The 21,000-nt window shown below is 31.5% G+C and overlaps 1 protein-coding gene across 1 annotated transcript; it reads right to left on the bottom strand.

Moving 5' to 3' along the window:
• Positions 1-12,009: 12,009 nt before the first annotated feature.
• Positions 12,010-14,046, bottom strand: LOC135126431 (uncharacterized). The gene is made up of 5 exons (XM_064052479.1): positions 13,562-14,046; positions 13,274-13,514; positions 13,110-13,217; positions 12,882-13,063; positions 12,010-12,825 (listed from the first exon to the last, which is right to left on the bottom strand). Exons 1-5 carry the CDS (start codon positions 13,661-13,663, stop codon positions 12,010-12,012), a joined length of 1,449 nt encoding a protein of 482 aa, XP_063908549.1. The 5' UTR covers positions 13,664-14,046.
• Positions 14,047-21,000: the final 6,954 nt, after the last annotated feature.

Below are 21,000 nucleotides of genomic sequence, written 5' to 3'. Positions count from 1 at the left end.
TCGGGAAATCAAAAATCTAGAATTTTAAAAATCGAAAAACTAAAATATCAAAAAGTTGAAAATTTGAGAAATCGAAATAAAAAACAGCCGAAAATTGAAAAATCCAAAGTTTAAAAAACGAAAAACTGAAAATCGGGAAATCCAGAAGTCGAAAAATCGTGAGCTTATAAAGTCGAAAAATTGAAAAATCAAAATCCTGAGAAATTGAAAAATTGAAGAATTGAAGAAATGAAAAATCGAAACTTTGGGAAGAAATGGAAAAATAAAAAAAGATTACTTCAGAAATTGGAAAACTGAAAATTTAGAAACGTCAAAATTTGAAAAATTCAAAAATTATATGCCCAAAATTTATCGTTTCGTTGAATTATGCAATATTTAAATTCTGTAATGTTTCATTCGATTTTGACATGCAACTTTTTTGTTTAACTACGAATTAATTCTTTAATTGGGTTTGATACTAACAAAACGTCCTAAATCAGCAATATTAGTGGAACCGTAATCATGCAATAGATTTTTTTTTTTTGGAAAGTACAGTTATTTTTATGTTTTAGCAGCATTGTGTTCTATTTTCTATTAATTTTTGCATATTTTTAGTAACAATTTTGGTAGTTATTTTTTACTTTCACTTTTAGCAATAATAAATCAAAAAAATAAAAATTGGAAAATCTAAAATTTAAAAATCGAGAAATTGAAAAATTGAAATATAGAAGAACCGAAAACTCGGGAAATCAAAAATCTAGAATTTTAAAAATTGAAACCTTAAAATATCGAAAAATTGAAAAATTGAGAAATCGAATTATAAAACAGCCGAAAATTGAAAAATCCAAAGTTTAAAAAACGAAAAACTGAAAATCGGGAAATCCAGAAGTCGAAAAATCGTGAGCTTATAAAGTCAAAAAATTGAAAAATCAAAATCGTGAGAAATTGAAAAATTGAAGAATTGAAGAAGTGAAAAATCGAAACTTTGGAAAGAAATGGAAAAATAAAAAAAGATTACTTCAGAAATCGGAAAACTGAAAATTTAGAAACGTCAAAATTTGAAAAATTCAAAAATTATATGCCCTAAATTTATCGTCTCCTTGAATTATGCAGTATTTAAATTCTGTAATGTTTCATTCGATTTTGACATGCAACTTTTTTGTTTAACTACGAATTAATTCTTTAATTGTGTTTGATACTAACAAAACGTCCTAAATTAGCAATACTAGTGGAACCGTAATAATGCAATAGATTTTTTTTTTTTTGGAAAGTACAATTATTTTTATGTTTTAGCAGCATTGTGTTCTCTTTTTTATTAATTTTTGCATATTTTTAGTCATAATTTTGGCAGTTATTTTTTACTTTCACTTTTAGCATTAATAAATCAAAAAAATAAAAATTGGAATATCTAAAATTTAAAAATCGAGAAATTGAAAAATCGGATCATTGAAATATCAAAACATCGAAAAAGTGGAAAATCGAAAAGTTAAAAAAAAAGATGGAAAATCAAAAATTGTAAAAATTCCGAAAATTGAAAAATTAGAAGAACCGAAAACTCTGGAAATCAAAAATCTAGAATTTCAAAATTGAAAAATTAAAATATCGAAAAACTGAAAAATTGAGAAATCGAATTATAAAACAGCCGAAAATTGAAAAATCCAAAAATTTAAAAAACGAAAAACTGAAAATCGGGAAATCCAGAAGTCGAAAAATCGAGGGCTTATAAAGTCGAAAATTTGAAAAATCAAAATCCTGAGAAATTGAAAAATTGAAGAATTGAAGAAGTGAAAAATCGAAACTTTGGGAAGAAATGGAAAAATAAAAAAAAGATTACTTCAGAAATCGGAAAACTGAAAATTTAGAAACGTCAAAATTTGAAAAATTCAAAAATTATATGCCCAAAATTTATCGTCTCGTTGAATTATGCAATATTTAAATTCTGTAATGTTTCAGTCGATTTTGACATGCAACTTTTTTGTTTAACTACGAATTAATTCTTTAATTGTGTTTGATACTAACAAAACGTCCTAAATTAGCAATACTAGTGGAACCGTAATCATGCAATAGATTTTTTTTTTGGAAAGTACAGTTATTATGTTTTAGCAGCATTGTGTTCTATTTTCTATTCATTTTTGCATATTTTTAGTCACAATTTTGGTAGTTATTTTTTACTTTCACTTTTGGCAATAATAAATCAAAAAAATAAAAATTGGAAAATCAAAAATTTAAAAATCGCGAAATTGAAAAATCGTATCATTGAAAAATCGAAACATCGAAAAACTGGAAAATCGAAAAGTTAAAAAAAAGATGGAAAATCGAAAATTGTAAAAATCCCGAAAATTGAAAGATTGTAATATAGAAGAACCGAAACTCGGGATATCAAAAATCTAGAATTTTAAAAATTGAAAAATTAAAATATCGAAAAGTTGAAAAGTTAAGAAATCGAAATACAAAACAGCTGAAAATTAAAAAATCCAAAGTTTAAAAAACGAAAAACTGAAAATCGGGAAATCCAGAAGTCGAAAAATCGTACGCTTATAAAATCGAAAAATTGAAAAATCAAAATCCTGAGAAATTGAAAAATTGAAGAACTGAAGAAGTGAAAAATCGAAACTTTGGGAAGAAATGGAAAAATAAAAAAAGATTACTTCAGAAATCGGAAAACTGAAAATTTAGAAACGTCAAAATTTGAAAAATTCAAAAATTATAGCCCAAAATTTATCCTCTCGTTGAATTATGCAATTTTTAAATTCTATAATGTTTCATTCGATTTTGACATGCAACTTTTTTGTTTAACTACGAATTAATTCTTTAATTGTGTTTGATACTAACAAAACTTCCTAAATTAGCAATACTAGTGGAACCGTAATCATGCAATAGATTTTTTTTTTTGAAAAGTACAATTATTTTTATGTTTTAGCAGCATTGTGTTCTCTTTTTTATTAATTTTTGTATATTTTTAGTCACAATTTTGGTTGTTATTTTTTACTTTCACTTTTAGCAATAATAAAATCAAAAAAATAAAAATTGGAAAACCTAAAATTTAAAATTCGAGAAATTGAAAAATCGGATCATTGAAAAATCGAAACATCGAAAAAGTGGAAAATCGAAAAGTTAAAAAAATAGATGGAAAATCAAGAATTGTAGAAATTCCGAAAATTGAAAAATTAGAAGAACCGAAAACTCGGGAAATCAAAAATCTAGAATTTTTAAATATCGAAAAACTAAAATATCGACAAATTGAAAAATTGAGAAATCGAATTATAAAACAGCCGAAAATTGAAAAATCCAAAAATTTAAAAAACGAAAAACTGAAAATCGGGAAGTCCAGAAGTCAAAAAATCGAGGGCTTATAAAGTCGAAAATTTGAAAAATCAAAATCCTGAGAAATTGAAAAATTGAAGAATTGAAGAAGTGAAAAATCCAAACTTTGGGAAGAAATGGAAAATTAAAAAAAAGATTACTTCAGAAATCGGAAAACTGAAAATTTAGAAACGTCAAAATTTGAAAAATTCAAAAATTATATGCCCAAAATTTATCGTCTCGTTGAATTATGCAGTATATAAATTCTGTAATGTTTCATTCGATTTTGACATGCAACTTTTTTGTTCAACTACGAATTAATTCTTTAATTGTGGTTGATACTAACAAAACGTCCTAAATTAGCAATACTAGTGGAACCGTAATATTGCAATAGATTTTTTTTTGGAAAGTACAATTATTTTTATGTTTTAGCAGCATTGTGTTCTATTTTCTATTAATTTTTGCATATTTTGAGTCACAATTTTGGTATTTATTTTTTACTTTCACTTTTAGCAATAATAAATCAAGAAAATAAAAATTGGAAAATCTAAAATTTGAAAAACGAGAAATTGAAAAATCGGATCTTTGAAAAATCGAAACATCGAAAAACTGGAAAATCGAAAAGTTAAAAAAAAGATGGAAAATCGAAAATTGTAAAAATTCCGAAAATTGAAACATTGAAATATAGAAGAACCGAAACCTCGAGAAATCAAAAATCTAAAATTTTAAAGATTGAAAAATTAAAATATCGAAAAGTTGAAAAATTGAGAAATCGAAATACAAAACAGCCGAAAATTGAAAAATCCAAAGTTTAAAAAACGAAAAACTGAAAATCGGGAAATCCAGAAGACGAAAAATCGTAAGCTTATAAACTCAAAAAATTGAAAAATCAAAATCCAGAGAAACTGAAAAATTGAAGAATTGAAGAAGTGAAAAATCGAAACTTTGGGAAGAAATGGAAAAATAAAAAAAAAGATTACTTCAGAAATCGGAAAACTGAAAATTTAGAAAAGTCTAAATTTGAAAAATTCAAAAATTATATGCCCAAAATTTATCGTCTCGTTGAATTATGCAGTATTTAAATTCTGTAACGTTTCATTCGATTTTGACATGCAACTTTTTGGTTTAACTACGAATTAATTCTTTAATTGTGTTTGATACTAACAAAACGTCCTAAATTAGCAATACTAGTGGTACCGTAAACATTCAATAGATTTTTTTTGGAAAGTACAGTTATTTTTATGTTTTAGCAGCATTGTGTTCTATTTTCTATTCATTTTTGTATATTTTTAGTCACAATTTTGGTAGTTATTTTTTACTTTCACTTTTAGCAATAATAAATCAAAAAAATAAAAATTGGAAAATCTAAAATTTAAAAATCGAGAAATTGAAAAATCGCATCATTGAAAAATCGCAACATCGAAAAACTGGAAAATCGAAAAGTTAAAAAAAGATGGAAAATCGAAAATTTCAAAAATTCCGACAATTGAAAAATTGAAATATAGGAGAACCGAAAACTCGGGAAATCAAAAATCTAGAATTTTAAAAATCGAAAAACTAAAATATCGAAAAGTTGAAAATTTGAGAAATCGAAACACAAAACAGCCGAAAATTGAAAAATCTAAAGTTTAAAAAACGAAAAACTGAAAATCGGGAAATCCAGAAGTCGCAAAATCGTACGCTTATAAAATCGAAAAATTGAAAAATCAAAATCCTGAGAAATTGAAAAATTGAAGAATTGAAGAAGCGAAAAATCGGAACTTTGGGAAGAAATGGAAAAATAAAAAAAAAGATTACTTCAGAAATCGGAAAACTGAAAACTTAGAAACGTCAAAATTTGAAAAATTCAAAAATTATATGCCCAAAATTTATCGTCTCGTTGAATTATGTAGTATTTAAATTCTGTAATGTTTCATTCGATTTTGACATGCAACTTTTTGTTTAACTACGAATTAATTCTTTAATTGTGTTTGATACTAAGAGAACGTCCTAAATTAGCAATACTAGTGGTACCGTAAACATTCAATAGATTTTTTTTGGAAAGTACAGTTTATTTTAGCAGCATTATGTTCTTTTTTTATTAATTTTGCATACTTTTAGTCACAATTTTGGTAGTTATTTTTTACTTTCACTTTTAGCAATAATAAATCAAAAAAATAAAAATTAGAAAATCTAAAATTTAAAAATCGAGAAATTGAAAAATCGGATCATTGAAAAATCGAAAGATCGAAAAATTGGAAAATCGAAAAGTTAAAATAAAGATGGAAAATCGGAAATTGTAAAAATCCCGAAAATTGAAAAATTGAAATATAGAAGAACCGAAAACTCGGGAAATCAAAAATCTAGAATTTTAAAAATCGAAAAACCAAAGTATCGAAAAGTTGAAAATTTGAGAAATCGAAATACAAAACAGCCGAAAATTGAAGAATCCAAAGTTTAAAAAACGAAAAACTGAAAATCGGGAAATCCAGAAGTCGAAAAATCGTAAGCTTATAAAGTCGAAAAATTGAAAAATCAAAATCCTGAGAAATTGAAAAATTGAAGAATTGAAGAAGTGAAAAATCGAAACTTTGGGAAGCAATGGAAAATAAAAAAAAAGATTACTTCAGAAATTGGAAAACTGAAAATTTAGAAACGTCAAAATTTGAAAAATTAAAAAATTATATGCCCAAAATTTATCGTCTCGTTGAATTATGCAATATTTAAATTCTGTAATGTTTCATTCGATCTTGACATGCTACTTTTTTGTTTAACTACGAATTAATTATTTAATTGTGTTTGATGCTAAAAAAAGGTCCTAAATTAGCAATACTAGTGGAACCGTAATCATGCAATAGATTTTGTTTTTTTGAAAAGTAGAGTTATTTTTATGTTTTAGCAGCATTGTGTTCTATTTTCTATTAGTTTTTGGATACTTTTAGTCACAATTTGGTAGTTATTTTTTACTTTCACTTTTAGCAATAATAAATCAAAAAAATAAAAATTGGAAAATCTAAAATTTAAAAATCGAGAAATTGAAAAATTGAAATATAGAAGAACCGAAAACTCGGGAAATCAAAAATATAGAATTTTAAAAATTGAAACCTTAAAATATCGAAAAATTGAAAAATTGAGAAATCGAATTATAAAACAGCCGAAATTTGAAAAATCCAAAGTTTAAAAAACGAAAAACTGAAAATCGGGAAATCCAGAAGTCGAAAAACCCTAAGCTTATAAAGTCGAAAAACTGAAAAATCAAAATCCTGAGAAATTAAAAAATTGAAGAATTGAAGAAGTGAGAAATCGAAACTTTGGGAAGAAATGGAAAAATAAAAAAAAAAGATTACTTCAGAAATCGGAAAACTGAAAATTTAGAAACGTCAAAATTTGAAAAATTCAAAAATTATATGCCCAAAATTTATCGTCGCGTTGAATTATGCAATATTTAAATTCTGTAATGGTTCATTCGCTTTTGACGTGCAACTTTTTTGTTTAACTACGAATTAATTCTTTAATTGATTTTGATACTAACGAAATGTCCTAAATTAGCAATACTAGTGGAACCGTAATTATGCAATAGATTTTTTTTTTTTTTGGAAAGTACAATTATTTTTATGTTTTAGCAGCATTGTGTTCTCTTTTTTATTAATTTTTGCATATTTTTAGTCACAATTTTGGCAGTTATTTTTTACTTTCACTTCTAGCAATAATAAAATCAAAAAAATAAAAATTGGAAAATCTAAAATTTAAAAATCGAGAAATTGAAAAATCGGATCATTGAAAAATCGAAACATCGAAAAAGTGGAAAATCGAAAAGTTAAAAAAAAAGATGGAAAATCAAAAATTGTAAAAATTCCGAAAATTGAAAAATTAGAAGAACCGAAAACTCTGGAAACCAAAAATCTAGAATTTCAAAATTGAAAAATTAAAATATCGAAAAATTGAAAAATTGAGAAATCGAATTACAAAACAACCGAAAATTGAAAAATCCAAAGTTTAAAAAACGAAAAACTGAAAATCGGGAAATCCAGAAGTCGAAAAATCGTGAGCTTATAAGGTCGAAAAATTGAAACATCAAAATCCTGAGACACTGAAAAATTGAAGAATTGAAGAAGTGAAAAATCGAAACTTTGGGAAGAAATGGAAAAATAAAAAAAAAGATTACTTCAGAAATCGGAAAACTGAAAATTTAGAAACGTCAAAATTTGAAAAATTCAAAAATTATATGCCCAAAATTTATCGTCTCGTTGAATTATGCAGCATTTAAATTCTATAACGTTTCATTCGATTTTGACATGCAACTTTTTGGTTTAACTACGAATTAATTCTTTAATTGTGTTTGATACTAACAAAACGTCCTAAATTAGCAATTCTAGTGGAACCGTAATCATGCAATAGATTTTTTTTTGGAAAGTAGAGTTATTTTTATGTTTTAGCAGCATTGTGTTCTATTTTCTATTAATTTTTGAATACTTTTAGTCACAATTTTGGTAGTTATTTTTTACTTTCACTTTTAGCAATAATAAATCAAAAAAATAAAAATTGGAAAATCTAAAATTTAAAAATCGAGAAATTGAAAAATTGAAATATAGAAGAACCGAAAACTCGGGAAATCAAAAATCTAGAATTTTAAAAATTAATAAATTAAAATATCGAAAAGTTGAAAAATTGAGAAATCGAAATACAAAACAGCCGAAAATTGAAAATTCCCAAGTTTAATAGACGAAAAACTGAAAATCGGGAAATCCAGAAGTCGAAAAATCCTAACCTTAAAAAGTCGAAAAATTGAAAAATCAAAATCCTGAGAAATTGAAAAATTGAAGAATTGAAGAAGTGAGAAATCGAAACTTTGGGAAGAAATGGAAAAATAAAAAAAAGATTACTTCAGAAATCGGAAAACTGAAAATTTAGAAACGTCAAAATTTGAAAAATTCAAAAATTATATGCCCAAAATTTATCGTCTCGTTGTATTATGCATTATTTGAATTCTGTAATGTTTCATTCGATTTTGACGTGCAACTTTTTTGTTTAACTACGAATTAATTCTTTAATTGATTTTGATACTAACGAAATGTCCTAAATTAGCAATACTAGTGGAACCGTAATCATGCAATAGATTTTTTTTTTGGAAAGTACAATTATTTTTGTGTTTTAGCAGCATTTTGTTCTCTTTTTTATTAGTTTTTGTATGTTTTTAGTCACAATTTTGGTTGTTATTTTTTACTTTCACTTTTAGCAATAATAAAATCAAAAAAATAAAAATTGGAAAATCTAAAATTTAAAAATCGAGAAATTGAAAAATCGAAACATCGAAAAACTGGAAAATCGAAAAGTTAAAAAAAAAATGGAAAATCGAAAATTGTAAAAACCCCGAAAATTGAAACATTGAAATATAGAAGAACCGAAACTCGGGAAATCAAAAATCTAGAATTTTAAAAATTGAAAAATCAAAATATCGAAAAGTTTAAAAATTGAGAAACCGAAATATAAAACAGCCGAAAATTGAAAAATCCAAAGTTTAAAAAACGAAAAACTGAAAATCGGGAAATCCCGAAGTCGAAAACTCGTAAGCTTATAAAGTCGAAAAATTGAAAAATCAAAATCCTGAGAAATTGAAAAATTGAGGAATTGAAGAAGTGAAAAATCGAAACTTTGGGAAGAAATGGAAAAATAAAAAAAAGATTACTTCAGAAATCGGAAAACTGAAAATTTAGAAACGTCAAAATTTGAAAAATTCAAAAATTATATGCCCAAAATTTATCGTCTCGTTGAATTATGCAGTATTTAAATTCTGTAATGTTTCATTCGATTTTGACATGCAACTTTTTTGTTTAAATACGAATTAATTCTTTAATTGTGTTTGATACTAACAAAACGTCCTAAATTAGCAATACTAGTGAAACCGTAATAATGCAATAGATTTTTTTTTTTGGAAAGTACAATTATTTTTATGTTTTAGCAGCATTGTGTTCTCTTTTTTATTAATTTTTGCATATTTTTAGTCACAATTTTGGCAGTTATTTTTTACTTTCACTTTTAGCATTAATAAATCAATAAAATAAAAATTGGAAAATCTAAAATTTAAAAATCGAGAAATTGAAAAATCGGATCATTGAAAAATCGAAACATTGAAAAACTGGAAAATCGAAAAGTTAAAAAAAAATGGAAAATCGAAAATTGTAAAAATCCCGAAAATTGAAAAATTGAAATATAGAAGAACCGAAACTCGGGAAATCAAAAATCTAGAATTTTAAAAATCGAAAAACTAAAATATCGAAAAGTTGAAAATTTGACAAATCGAAATACAAAACAGCCGAAAATTGAGAAATCCAAAGTTTAAAAAACGAAAAACTGAAAATCGGGAAATCCACAATTCGAAAATCGTAAGCTTATAAAGTCGATAAACTGAAAAATCAAAATCCTGAGAAATTGAAAAATTGAACAATTGAAGAAGTGAAAAATCGAAACTTTGGGAAGAAATGGAAAAATAAAAAAAAGATTACTTCAGAAATCGGAAAAGTGAAAATTTAGAAACGTCAAAATTTGAAAAATTCAAAAATTATATGCCCAAAATTTATCGTCTCGTTGAATTATGCAGTATTTAAATTCTGTAATATTTCATTCGATTTTGACATGCAACTTTTTTGTTTAGCTACGAATTAATTCTTTAATTGTGTTTGATACTAACAAAACGTCCTAAATTAGCAATACTAGTGGTACCGTAAACATTCAATAGATTTTTTTTGGAAAGTACAGTTATTTTTATGTTTTAGCAGCATTGTGTTCTCTTTTTTATTAATTTTTGCATATTTTTAGTCACAATTTTTGTAGTTATTTTTAACTTTTACTTTTAGCAATAATAAATCAAAAAAATAAAAATTAGAAAATCTAAAATTTAAAAATCGAGAAATTGAAAAATCGGATCATTGAAAAATCGAAAGATCGAAAAATTGGAAAATCGAAAAGTTAAAAAAAGATGGAAAATCGGAAATTGTAAAAATCCCGAAAATTGAAAAATTGAAATATAGAAGAACCGAAACTCAAGAAATCAAAAATATAGAATTTTAAAAATCGAAAAACTAAAATATCGAAAAGTTGAAAAATTGAGAAATCGAAATACAAAACAGCCGAAAATTGAAAAATCCAAAGTTTAAAAAACGAAAAACTGAAAATCGGGAAATCCAGAAGTCGAAAAATCGTGAGCTTATAAAGTCGAAAAATTGAAAAATCAAAATCCTGAGAAATTGAAAAATTGAAGAATTGAAGAAGTGAAAAATCGAAACTTTGGGAAGAAATGGAAAAATAAAAAAAAGATTACCTCAGAAATCGGAAAACTGAAAATTTAGAAACGTCAAAATTTGAAAAATTCAAAAATTATATGCCCAAAATTTATCGTCTCTTTGAATTACGCAATTTTTAAATTCTGTAATGTTTCAGTCGATTTTGACATGCAACTTTTTTGTTTAACTACGAATTAATTCTTTAATTGTGTTTGATACTAACAAAACGTCCTAAATTAGCAATACTAGTGGTACCGTAAACATTCAATAGATTTTTTTTGGAAAGTACAGTTATTTTTATGTTTTAGCAGCATTATGTTCTTTTTTTTTATTAATTTTTGCATATTATCAGTCACAATTTTGGTAGTTATTTTTTATTTTCACTTTTAGCAATAATAAATAATCCAAACATGAAAAAATCAAAAAAATTAAAATTGAAAAATCGAAACATCGAAAAACTGGAAAATCGAAAATTAAAAAAAAAGATAGAAAATCGAAAATTTTATGACGCACTCCCTACAGTGACCATAATCTCTCCTCTCTTGGGTCGGTACCTGCTCTGGATTGGTACTTTGGGTTGCACAGTTACAAAAAATAATTCCTCTCACTGGAAGCGATGAAACGTATTTTTACCATGATTTTCACAAACCCTCACGTTCACTGACTTATCAACTCGGTTACACTTATAAAAGTTAAGTATAAAATACTTTCAAAGTATTGTTGGATTGTTCTTAATTCTTTCCCTAAGGGATGAAAAGGGTGGAATTCTTAAAAACTCAGCATTCAAAAGGTTGGCTTGAAAGTGTTTGAAGTGGACGAAGCCGCAAGCGAAAGGCTAGTTCAGGTATAAATATGTAACCGATTCTGGCGGGTTTTTTCACGTTTCACGGACATAAAATACGAAGTAGTCCCTCGAGAGCGTTTGTGGGGTATTAATTTTGACAAATTATATATAATCGTGGGATGAGAAATTTTAATGAACAATTTGTTCTTTGTTGTCTCAAAAATAAATGAGTGAAGTAACTAAGTTCCATATTCGTACTGTATTTACGAAGAACGCAAAAACCCATAAATAATTCAAAAGTTTTAAGAAAGCCTTGAGCAAGTTTAACGTCTATTAATCCAGTTGTTGTCGCAATTAATCCGCCTACTTCCACGTGGTTAACCAAGGTATTTAATAAGTTTATCAAGAAGTCATTAAATAAATGAAGAACTAATTGTTTTGTCAGACGATGACTTCATTCGATGTAAATCTAAAAACAACCTTTTCAATTCAACGGTCAATTTTTTCAACTTCCAAGAAAAACTTGACAATTTTCAAAGAATGTGGACGATATGTTAACCACACCTCGGATAAAGATAAAGATTGTAACCAAAAATACCTGGAGAGATTAGCACCGAAGTGTTTATCCAAAAACCACCCCCGTCGTTAAATTTTGATTTATTACTTAAAAATTAAGTTTAAAATTTATTCAGGAGAACTCGCATACTGTTCAGCTGCTTGTCTTTCCAGCTCCTGATAGAAATTCTCGTTGGAGTTACTGTACTGCTCCAGCGCTTGTATTTCCAACTCCTCGGAAATACTCGTCGACACTTGGTGCTCCTCGACGAAAGGATCGACCTCCATGCTCTCCTCCTTAAAGTGCCCCTCCTCCAAAACCCGACTAAAAACATTACCCTCCCTGTCCGCACTCACGAGTGGTCCGAAAATCCTATTCACTACCGGATTCTGCGCGAACCAATTAGAAGTGAAAATCTGCGTGGGGTAGTACGAGCTAAAATTCGACGGAATCCACCTCTGCACGGTCTGCACCGGCGAGTAAAAGTACTGTTGTACGTACGACGAGTGCACCATGCTCCTCGGATTGCGCTGATTCGGGTCCACCGGAGGCGGCATGGGGTACTTGTAGCGAGTGTCCGTTTGGAAGAAAACTTTCTGGGGTACGAATTTGGTGGCGGATGGGGGCACTGGAGTGAACTGGGACACTTTGGGGAGAGTACTTTGGGGAAAAGCGTCGGGTTTGGGCTCGTCGAGCTTGTGGCTGTTTAAAATGGTGTAGTTGGTGAAGCTATCTTGACTGATGGAGGAGGTTTCGTCGGTGGAGAGGGACTTGCCGGGGTCGGGTTTAAGCGACGATAGAAATTTTCGACTAGGGGAGAGCCCTTGAAGAACCTCTGAGTAGAGGACTTCCGTGGAAGTGGGTTCAGAGGGGGACGGGTCGGTGTCCCCCATCAAGAACTTGGAGATGGAAGTGGTTTGGTCTTTGAAACTCCGGCACAGTTGCTGCAATCAAAATCAAAGTACTATTAACATAGTAGACTTAGTACCTAGGGACGAACCTCCACTTGGTCGAAGTCTCTCGATATAGAGATATCCCGAAACCACTCGTGGTTGCTGTCTTCATTCTTGAAAAGAAACACATTTTTCAAAGGAGAAGTGAACGCTTTGACTAGAACCGTGGCACTTTTGGTTTGGAACTCTTCGTACTGGTAGCTCTTCTTCCAAATATTTTTGACTCTGTCTGAAAAAACAAGATTATTTTCGTTCTAGCTACTCGACGGAGAAACCTTCAGTGATTTGTATCTTGAGAATCTTGTCTTCGAAGCCGCTAACACTGAGCAGGGGCGACTCGTACTTCCCTTCCAGCCTGGAAAAGCTATCTTCAGGCTGATTTTCTATAACCAACAAGGTACAAGGGTTTAGGTAGGATCGGGCCCCCAGGTGGACTTACTCAAGAACCACCTGTACAGTTCTCCGACTTCGGGCATCTCCCAGGGCTCCGTGGGCACCCGTATCGACAAGTTCGGCTCCGAGTTGGTGGTACTCGAAGCGTACGACATCTCCCTCGACTCGTTGTACACGTAGTTCGCGTACTGCGCCAGCCGGCTCTTGGGGATGGCCTCCCGCACAGTCCTCGGTCTGTTCCTCTGCAACTTGTTGATCTGTACGTGGTGTTCTGTTAAGTACAACTCCTGTCAATTTGACGGTTATTCCTGGAAACGCCCCTGCACGGTCTTACCATGTTGTTCTTTTGGTACGCATTGGGGGCGTTGCTCCAGGTGCGGTCAGCGCTGAATGATACGTTCTCATATGCCTCCTTCAGACGTTCCCTCACGTTCATGTCAACATGTGAAAGTTGTCAAGGAAAAATACTTTTTGATTTTTCGTCAACACCGACTTTGCCGGATTCGAATCCCTTCAGGCCCGAGGGTTGGGGACGCCGGGGGCCGGTGCTGTGGTCTCTGGTGGCGGGACTATCGATCGGTGGTGGGTTTATTATGTCGGGGGTTTATTTCGAAAGGGAGCTTGTGCGTTGGACGGGAATATGTATTTATTTTCTCACATTGAGCGTCACGGGGTAAACGCCGTCCTGGGTTTCACGGGATTTTTGCTTGGGGGCGGGGGTTTAAGGTGAATTTTGATGCTGGCGACGTCTGGGTCGAAAAGTAGGCGGGGGTGGTTTTAATGTTGAATTTTGGGGGTTTTGCACGACGAGCAGACCATTCAAATAAATTTACTTTGTCAATACTGACGGGAAGTCACGTGACGGAGATAACCTATATGACCCAGAACTGTCACCAGTCAAATTCGAATATATATTTTTTAAGAAAATGTAGAATTTTAGTTGGTCGCTTAAATTAATAGAAATAGAAATTCTTGTTAGTCATTTATATCACATGATCGAATAAAAAACTCCTCTAGTAGGCCCTGGAATTTATTTTTAAAATAACTGTCAAATACAGGGATAAATAGCTGTAATACCAACATAATTATTTTAAAAATAAAATGCACGACCTATTACGCTATTATACACTAAAAAATGTCGACACAAAACTAATCATAATTCCCACAGCCCGCCCCAAAACGGCTGATCTCTTCACCGGCTTGGCACGAAACTTTCCCAATCAACTATTTTCCAAGAAAGCGAGTTTAAAGAGGAAAGCCGGAACTCGATCCCAATCTCTACATTCTCTTCGTAGAAAAGTAATGCGGCGTTTTTATAAAACCGTCCCACCTCAACCATCCGGACTGGCAAGTCACTGCGTCACTTCTTCCAACTACATACTGCCACGTCATCGCTTTAAATAAGCCAGCAGAGTAGTAATTCTCGGAACTAAGGTTTTTACACCCGACCTAAGAGCACGATATTTCAAGCAGAACATATGGTGTGTATTTTTACCAGCAGGCAGGAGAGCTTTTACACTGCAGGATAGTGGTGGCCGCTCCCTCGAGCCATGCTATCGAGGATCTGTTTCTATCTCTATCCTCCACGGCTGCAGTGCTGAGGGAGAAACTCAGCTAAAAGCACTCGGCTTACCCTTTTTGTGGTGTCATGGGGAAAGCGGGAACGTCACCCTCAAACTTCCCTTTTCAGACCCTAGTTTCAGGCGAGTTGTAGTTCAGGGATGCGGGTCTGTATGGTTCAGATTCCCGGATGTTTCAAGTCGAAGAGTAGCAAAGTTTATACCAGATAGCAGGGTTTTACGTTTCTAGTAGGACGCAGTTTATTTTAACAACAAATTTATGAACAAAGCTCGAGCTTATTTTTCAGTTCATTGTTTATCTGCAGTGATAAAACTCCCACGCGCTGGTTAGATAATAATGAATAACTCATTTTTTAAAGCGAATGAAAATTTTTTTTATTTATTTACGGTAAGATAAAAATGTACGTTATACGTGGGTTAATGGATTATCATTATCACACACGGATGCGCATACAACTCGACTAATGCCTCGGTGGACACTCGGAGAATAATGATGCTCTTGTGCCACTTGTAGCGTAACGTATCATTATCTAACTCGGGGTTAAAATGATACTGCACCATCTCATTTTTACTTCCTGTGGTTTATCGAGTTTTGTTTCCTTTTAACCTGTGATACTTGTGCTAATAGTCGAATTTTTTCGAAGTATAAACATAAACAGTCGAAGTTAAGCATGTACTGAAAAATTGCTGCTTTAAATATATTTCATACTATACACACTTATGCGTACCGCGATATTTTAATTAAGCCACTAGTTTTTAGTTTATAAAAATCATCACAAAACGAAAATCCCAAAATGAAACTTTATATTATTTTAAAAAAGCGGGATTTTTCGGACTAGACGGAATGTCTGTCGAAATAATTTTGCATTTTTTTTTTTAAATCTGAAACCTTCTCGGGGGCCCCAACTGTTTTTTTTTAATAAATATAAAACCTTCTCAAAGGTCCTAAAGTGTCTTTTTTTAAGAAGGAGAAACCATTTCGAGGGTCCCAGCTGTCTTTTTTTACAGAAGCTTAAACGTTCTCAGGAGCAGTAAGTGTTTATTTTTAAAAATGTGAAACCTTCTCAAGGGCCTTAACGTGTCTTTTCTTTAAGAAGTTGAAATCATCTCGAGAGTCCCATCTGTCTTTTTTTACAGAAAATGAAATCTTCTCAGGGGCACCAAGTGTTTATTTTTAATAATGCGAAACCTTCTCAAGAGTCACAACTGTTTTTTTTTTTTGAGAATGTGAAACCTTCTCAGGGATTCTGACTGTCTTTTTCTTAACATGGTAAAAGCTTCTCGGGAGTCACAAGTGATTTTTTTTTATTATGAAATCTTCTCAGGGTCCCAACTGTTGTTTTTTTAATAAATGTGAAACCTCGGGATCCCAACTATTTTTTTTTTTAAGAAACTGAAAAATTCTCGGGGGCCCCAACTGGTTTTTGAAGAAGATGAAACCTTCTCGGGGCACCAAGTCTTTATTTTCAAAAATATAAAACCTTCTCAAAGGTCCTAAAGTGTCTTTTTTTTTTAGAAGTTGAAACCATCTCGAGGGTCCTATCTGTCTTTTTTTTACAGAAGATGAAACCTTCTCGGGTCACCAAGTGTTTATTTTTAATAATGCGAAACCTTCTCAAGAGTCCCAACTGATTTTTTTTTGAGAATGTGAAACCTTCTCAGGGATTCTAACTGTCTTTTTTTTAACAAGGAAAAACTTTCTCGGGAGCCCCAAGTGATTTTTTTTAATATGGAACCTTCTCCGGGCCCCAACTGTTTTTTTTTTTTTAATAAACATAAAACCTTCTCAAAGGTCCTAAAGTGTCTTTTTTTTAAGAAGTAGAAACCATTTCGAGGGTCCCAGCTGTGTTTTTTTTACAGAAAGTAAAACGTTCTCAGGGGCATCAAGTGTTTATTTTTAAAAATGTAAAACCTTCTCAAGGGTCCTAAAGTGTCTTTTTTTTAACAAGTTGAAACCATCTCGAGGGTCCCATCTGTCTTTTTTTTACAGAAGATGAAACCTTCTCAGAGACACCAAGTATTTATTGTTAATAATGCGAAACCTTCTCAAGAGTTCCAACTGTTTTTTTTTTTTTTGAGAATGTGAAACCTTCTCAGGGATTCTCCCTGTCTTTTTTTTAACAAGGTAAAATCTTCTCTCTTATTTTTTTTTTTCCTTTTTTTAGAATGCGAAAACTTTTTGGATGGTCCAACTGTCTTTTTTTAAGAAGTTGAATCCTTCTCGGGGGCCCCAACTGGGTTGTTTTTCGAAGGTTAAACGTTCTCAAGAGTCCTAACTACCTTTTTTTTAAGTTGAAACCTTCTCGGAGGCCCCAACTGTCTTTTTTTAAGAAGTTGAAACCTTGTCGAGGGCCCCAACTGTTGTTTTTTTAATAAATGTGAAACCTCGGGATCCCAACTATTTTTTTTAAGCAACTGAAAAATTCTCGGGTGCCCCAACTGGTTTTTGAAGAAGATGAAACCTTCTCGGGGCACCAAGTCTTTATTTTCAAAAATATAAAACCTTCTCAAAGGTCCTAAAGTGTCTTTTTTTTTAAGAAGTTGAAAACATCTCGAGAGTCCCATCTGTCTTTTTTTACAGAAGATGAAACCTGCTCAGGGGCACAAAGTGTTTATTTTTAATCATGCGAAACCTTCTCAAGAGTCCCAACTGGTTTTTTTTTTGAGAATGTGAAACCTTCTCAGGGATTCTAATTTACTTTTTATTAACAAGGTAAAACCTTCTCGGGAACCCCAAGTGATTTTTTTTTTAATATGGAATCTTCTCAGGGCCCCAACTGTTTTTTTTTTTTAATAAATATAAAACCTTCTCAATGGTCCTAAAGTGTCTTTTTTTAAGAAGGAGAAACCATTTCGAGGGTCCCAGCTGTCTTTTTTTACAGAAGGTAAAACGTTCTCAGGGGCACCAAGTGTTTATTTTTAAAAATGTAACACCTTCTCAAGGGTCCTAACGTGTCTTTTTTTTAAGAAGTTGAAACCATCTCTCGGGTTCCATCTGTCTTTTTTTTGCAGGAGATGAAACCTTCTGAGCGCCACCAAGTGTTTATTTTTAATAATGCGAAACCTTCTCAAGAGTCCCAACTGGTTTTTCTTTTGAAAATGTGCAACCTGCTCAGGGATTCTAACTGTTTTTTTTAACAAGGGAAAACCTTCTCGGGAGCCCCAAGTGATTTTTTTTAAAATGGAACCTTCCCGGGGTCCCAACTGTTTTTTTTTTTAATAAATATAAAACCTTCTCAAGGGTCCTAACGTGTCTTTTTTTTAAGAAGTTGAAACCATCTCGAGGGTCCCATTTGTCTTTTTTTTACAGAAGATGAAGCCTTCTCAGGGACATCCAGTGTTTATTTTTAATAATGCGAAACCTTCTCAAGAGTCCCAACTGGTTTTCTTTTGAAAATGTGAAACCTGCTCAGGGATTCTAACTGTTTTTTTTTTAACAAGGTAAAACCTTCTCGAGAGCACCAATTGATTTTTTTTTTTAATATGGAATCTTCTCGGGGCCCCAACTGTTTTTTTTTTAATAAATATAAAACTTTCTCAAAGGTCCTAAAGTATCTTTTTTTAAAAAGGAGAAACCATTTCGAGGGTCTCAGCCGTCTTTTTTTTTATAGAAGGTAAAACGTTCTCAGGGGCACCAAGTGTTTATTTTTAAAAATGTAAAACATTCTCAAGGGTCCTAACGTGTCTTTTTTTTTACAGGAGATGAAACCTTCTCAGGGGTACCAAGTGTTTATTTTTAATTATGTGAAACCTTCTCAAGAGTCCCAACTAGTTTCTTTTTGAGAATGTGAAACCTTCTCAGCGATTCTAACTGTCTTTTTTTTAACAAGGTAAAACCTTCTCGGGAGTCCCAAGTGATTTTTTTTTAATATGCAACCTTCTCGGGGCCCCAACTGTTTTTTTTTTTTAATAAATATAAAACCTTCTCAAAGGTCCTAAGGTGTCTTTTTAAAAAAGAGAAACCATTTCGAGGGTCCCAGCTGTCTTTTTTTTACAGAAGGTAAAATGTTCTCAGGAGCCCCAAGTGTTTATTTTTAAAAATGTAAAACCTTCTCAAGGGTCCTAACGTGTCTTTTTTTTAAGAAGTTGAAACCATCTCTCGGGTTCCATCTGTCTTTTTTTTTACAGAAGATGAAACCTTCTCAGGGACACCAAGTGTTTATTTTTTATAATGCGAAACCTTCTCAAGAGTCCCAACTGGTTTTTCTTTTGAAAATGTGAAACCTGCTCAGGGATTCTAACTGTTTTTTTTTTTAACAAGCTAAAACCTTCTCGGGAGCCCCAAGTGATTTTTTACTTCCCGAGCGTAAGCAAAGGAAGTATTGTAATCGAGTCCGTCGGCCGACTCTCTACTTTTACGTTTTCTCGATCTTTCATGACCCCTAGAAGACGAAGAAATAGGTCTCCCATTTCCGTCTGTCTGTCCGTCTGTCCGTCTGTCCGTCTGTCCGTCCGTCTGTCCGTCTGTCCGTCTGTCCGTCAGTCTGTCCGTCTGTCCGTCCGTCTGTCCGTCTGTTGTCCCGGATTTTTATTAGACAGATAATCTCCGAAAGTACTCGACCGATTGTTGTGAAATTTTGTACTTATATTAAGAATATCATGTAGATGGTAAAACGCTAACCAAAATTTGTCTAATCATCCCCACCACTAATGCGATGACGTCACTTCAAAATTGTACATAGTAAATGGGTTTTCAATTGTATAAAATAACATAGTCCTACACATGTAGTTTACAACTCCGAATCGACTTTTCACCCGAAACGTCCAGATTTTTGGAAAAAAAATCAAAATTATAAAACAACATTTTGAAATTTAATTTTTAATCTGCTAACCAGAATGCTTTGAAATGTTGCAGATGTTTTAAGGCTATAAAGAGCATCATAAATCTTTAGTCAAAAAATATTTGCTTATCCCCTCCAAAAACTTGATGACGTCAGCTCAAAAGTTTGTGGAATAAATCATATCTAAAATGTACAAAATATGATGAGTCTGTACTTGTGATCTATCACTCCATTCATATTTTTTGGATTTGCATATACAGGGTGACTCAAAAAAATTAATGAATGCGTAAATTTATTTTACTGATTTACTCAGAAACTACAAAACCGAATGCTTTGAAATCTTGCAGATGTTTTAAGGTTCTAAAGAGCATAATAAATGTTTAGTCAAAATATATTTGCTTATCCCCTCCAAAAAATTGATGACGTCAGCTCGAAAGTTTGCCGAATAAATCATATCTAAAATGAGTCTGTACTTGTAATTTATCACTCCATTCATATTTTTTGGATTTGCATATACAGGGTGACTCAAAAAAATTAATGAATGCGTAAATATATTTTATTGATTTAATCAGGAACTACAAAACCGAATTCTTTGAAATCCACTGCGAAAAAAAAAACATAATAGGCATGCAGTCGTCACGTTTCCGACAGCGAGGGAAGTGCTGTCTAAACTCTTTAGACCAATTTTTTAAATATGGAACCTTCTCGGGGCCCCAACTGTTTTTTTTTAATAAATATAAAACCTTCTCTGAAAAATTCTCGGGTGCCCCAACTGGTTTTTGAAGAAGATGAAACCTTCTCGGGGCACCAAGTCTTTATTTTCAAAAATATAAAACCTTCTCAAAGGTCCTAAAGTGTCTTTTTGTAAGAAGGAGAAATCATTTCGAGGGTCCCAGCTGTCTTTTTTTACAGAAGCTTAAACGTTCTCAGGAGCAGTAAGTGTTTATTTTTAAAAATGTGAAACCTTCTCAAGGGCCTTAACGTGTCTTTTTTTTAAGAAGTTGAAATCATCTCGAGAGTCCCATCTGTCTTTTTTTACAGAAAATGAAATCTTCTCAGGGGCACCAAGTGTTTATTTTTAATAATGCGAAACCTTCTCAAGAGTCACAACTGTTTTTTTTTTTGAGAATGTGAAACCTTCTCAGGGATTCTGACTGTCTTTTTCTTAACATGGTAAAAGCTTCTCGGGAGTCACAAGTGATTTTTTTTTTAATATGAAATCTTCTCAGGGCCCCAACTGTTGTTTTTTTAATAAATGTGAAACCTCGGGATCCCAACTATTTTTTTTTTAAGAAACTGAAAAATTCTCGGGGGCCCCAACTGGTTTTTGAAGAAGATGAAACCTTCTCGGGGCACCAAGTCTTTATTTTCAAAAATATAAAACCTTCTCAAAGGTCCTAAAGTGTCTTTTT

Source organism: Zophobas morio, unplaced genomic scaffold (genome assembly GCF_036711695.1).
Source record: "Zophobas morio isolate AGI-343-1 ecotype UQ-CSIRO unplaced genomic scaffold, CSIRO_AGI_Zmor_V1 ptg000010l, whole genome shotgun sequence".
NCBI lineage: Eukaryota > Metazoa > Arthropoda > Insecta > Coleoptera > Tenebrionidae > Zophobas > Zophobas morio.
This window is presented reverse-complemented; position numbering and strand designations above follow the sequence as displayed.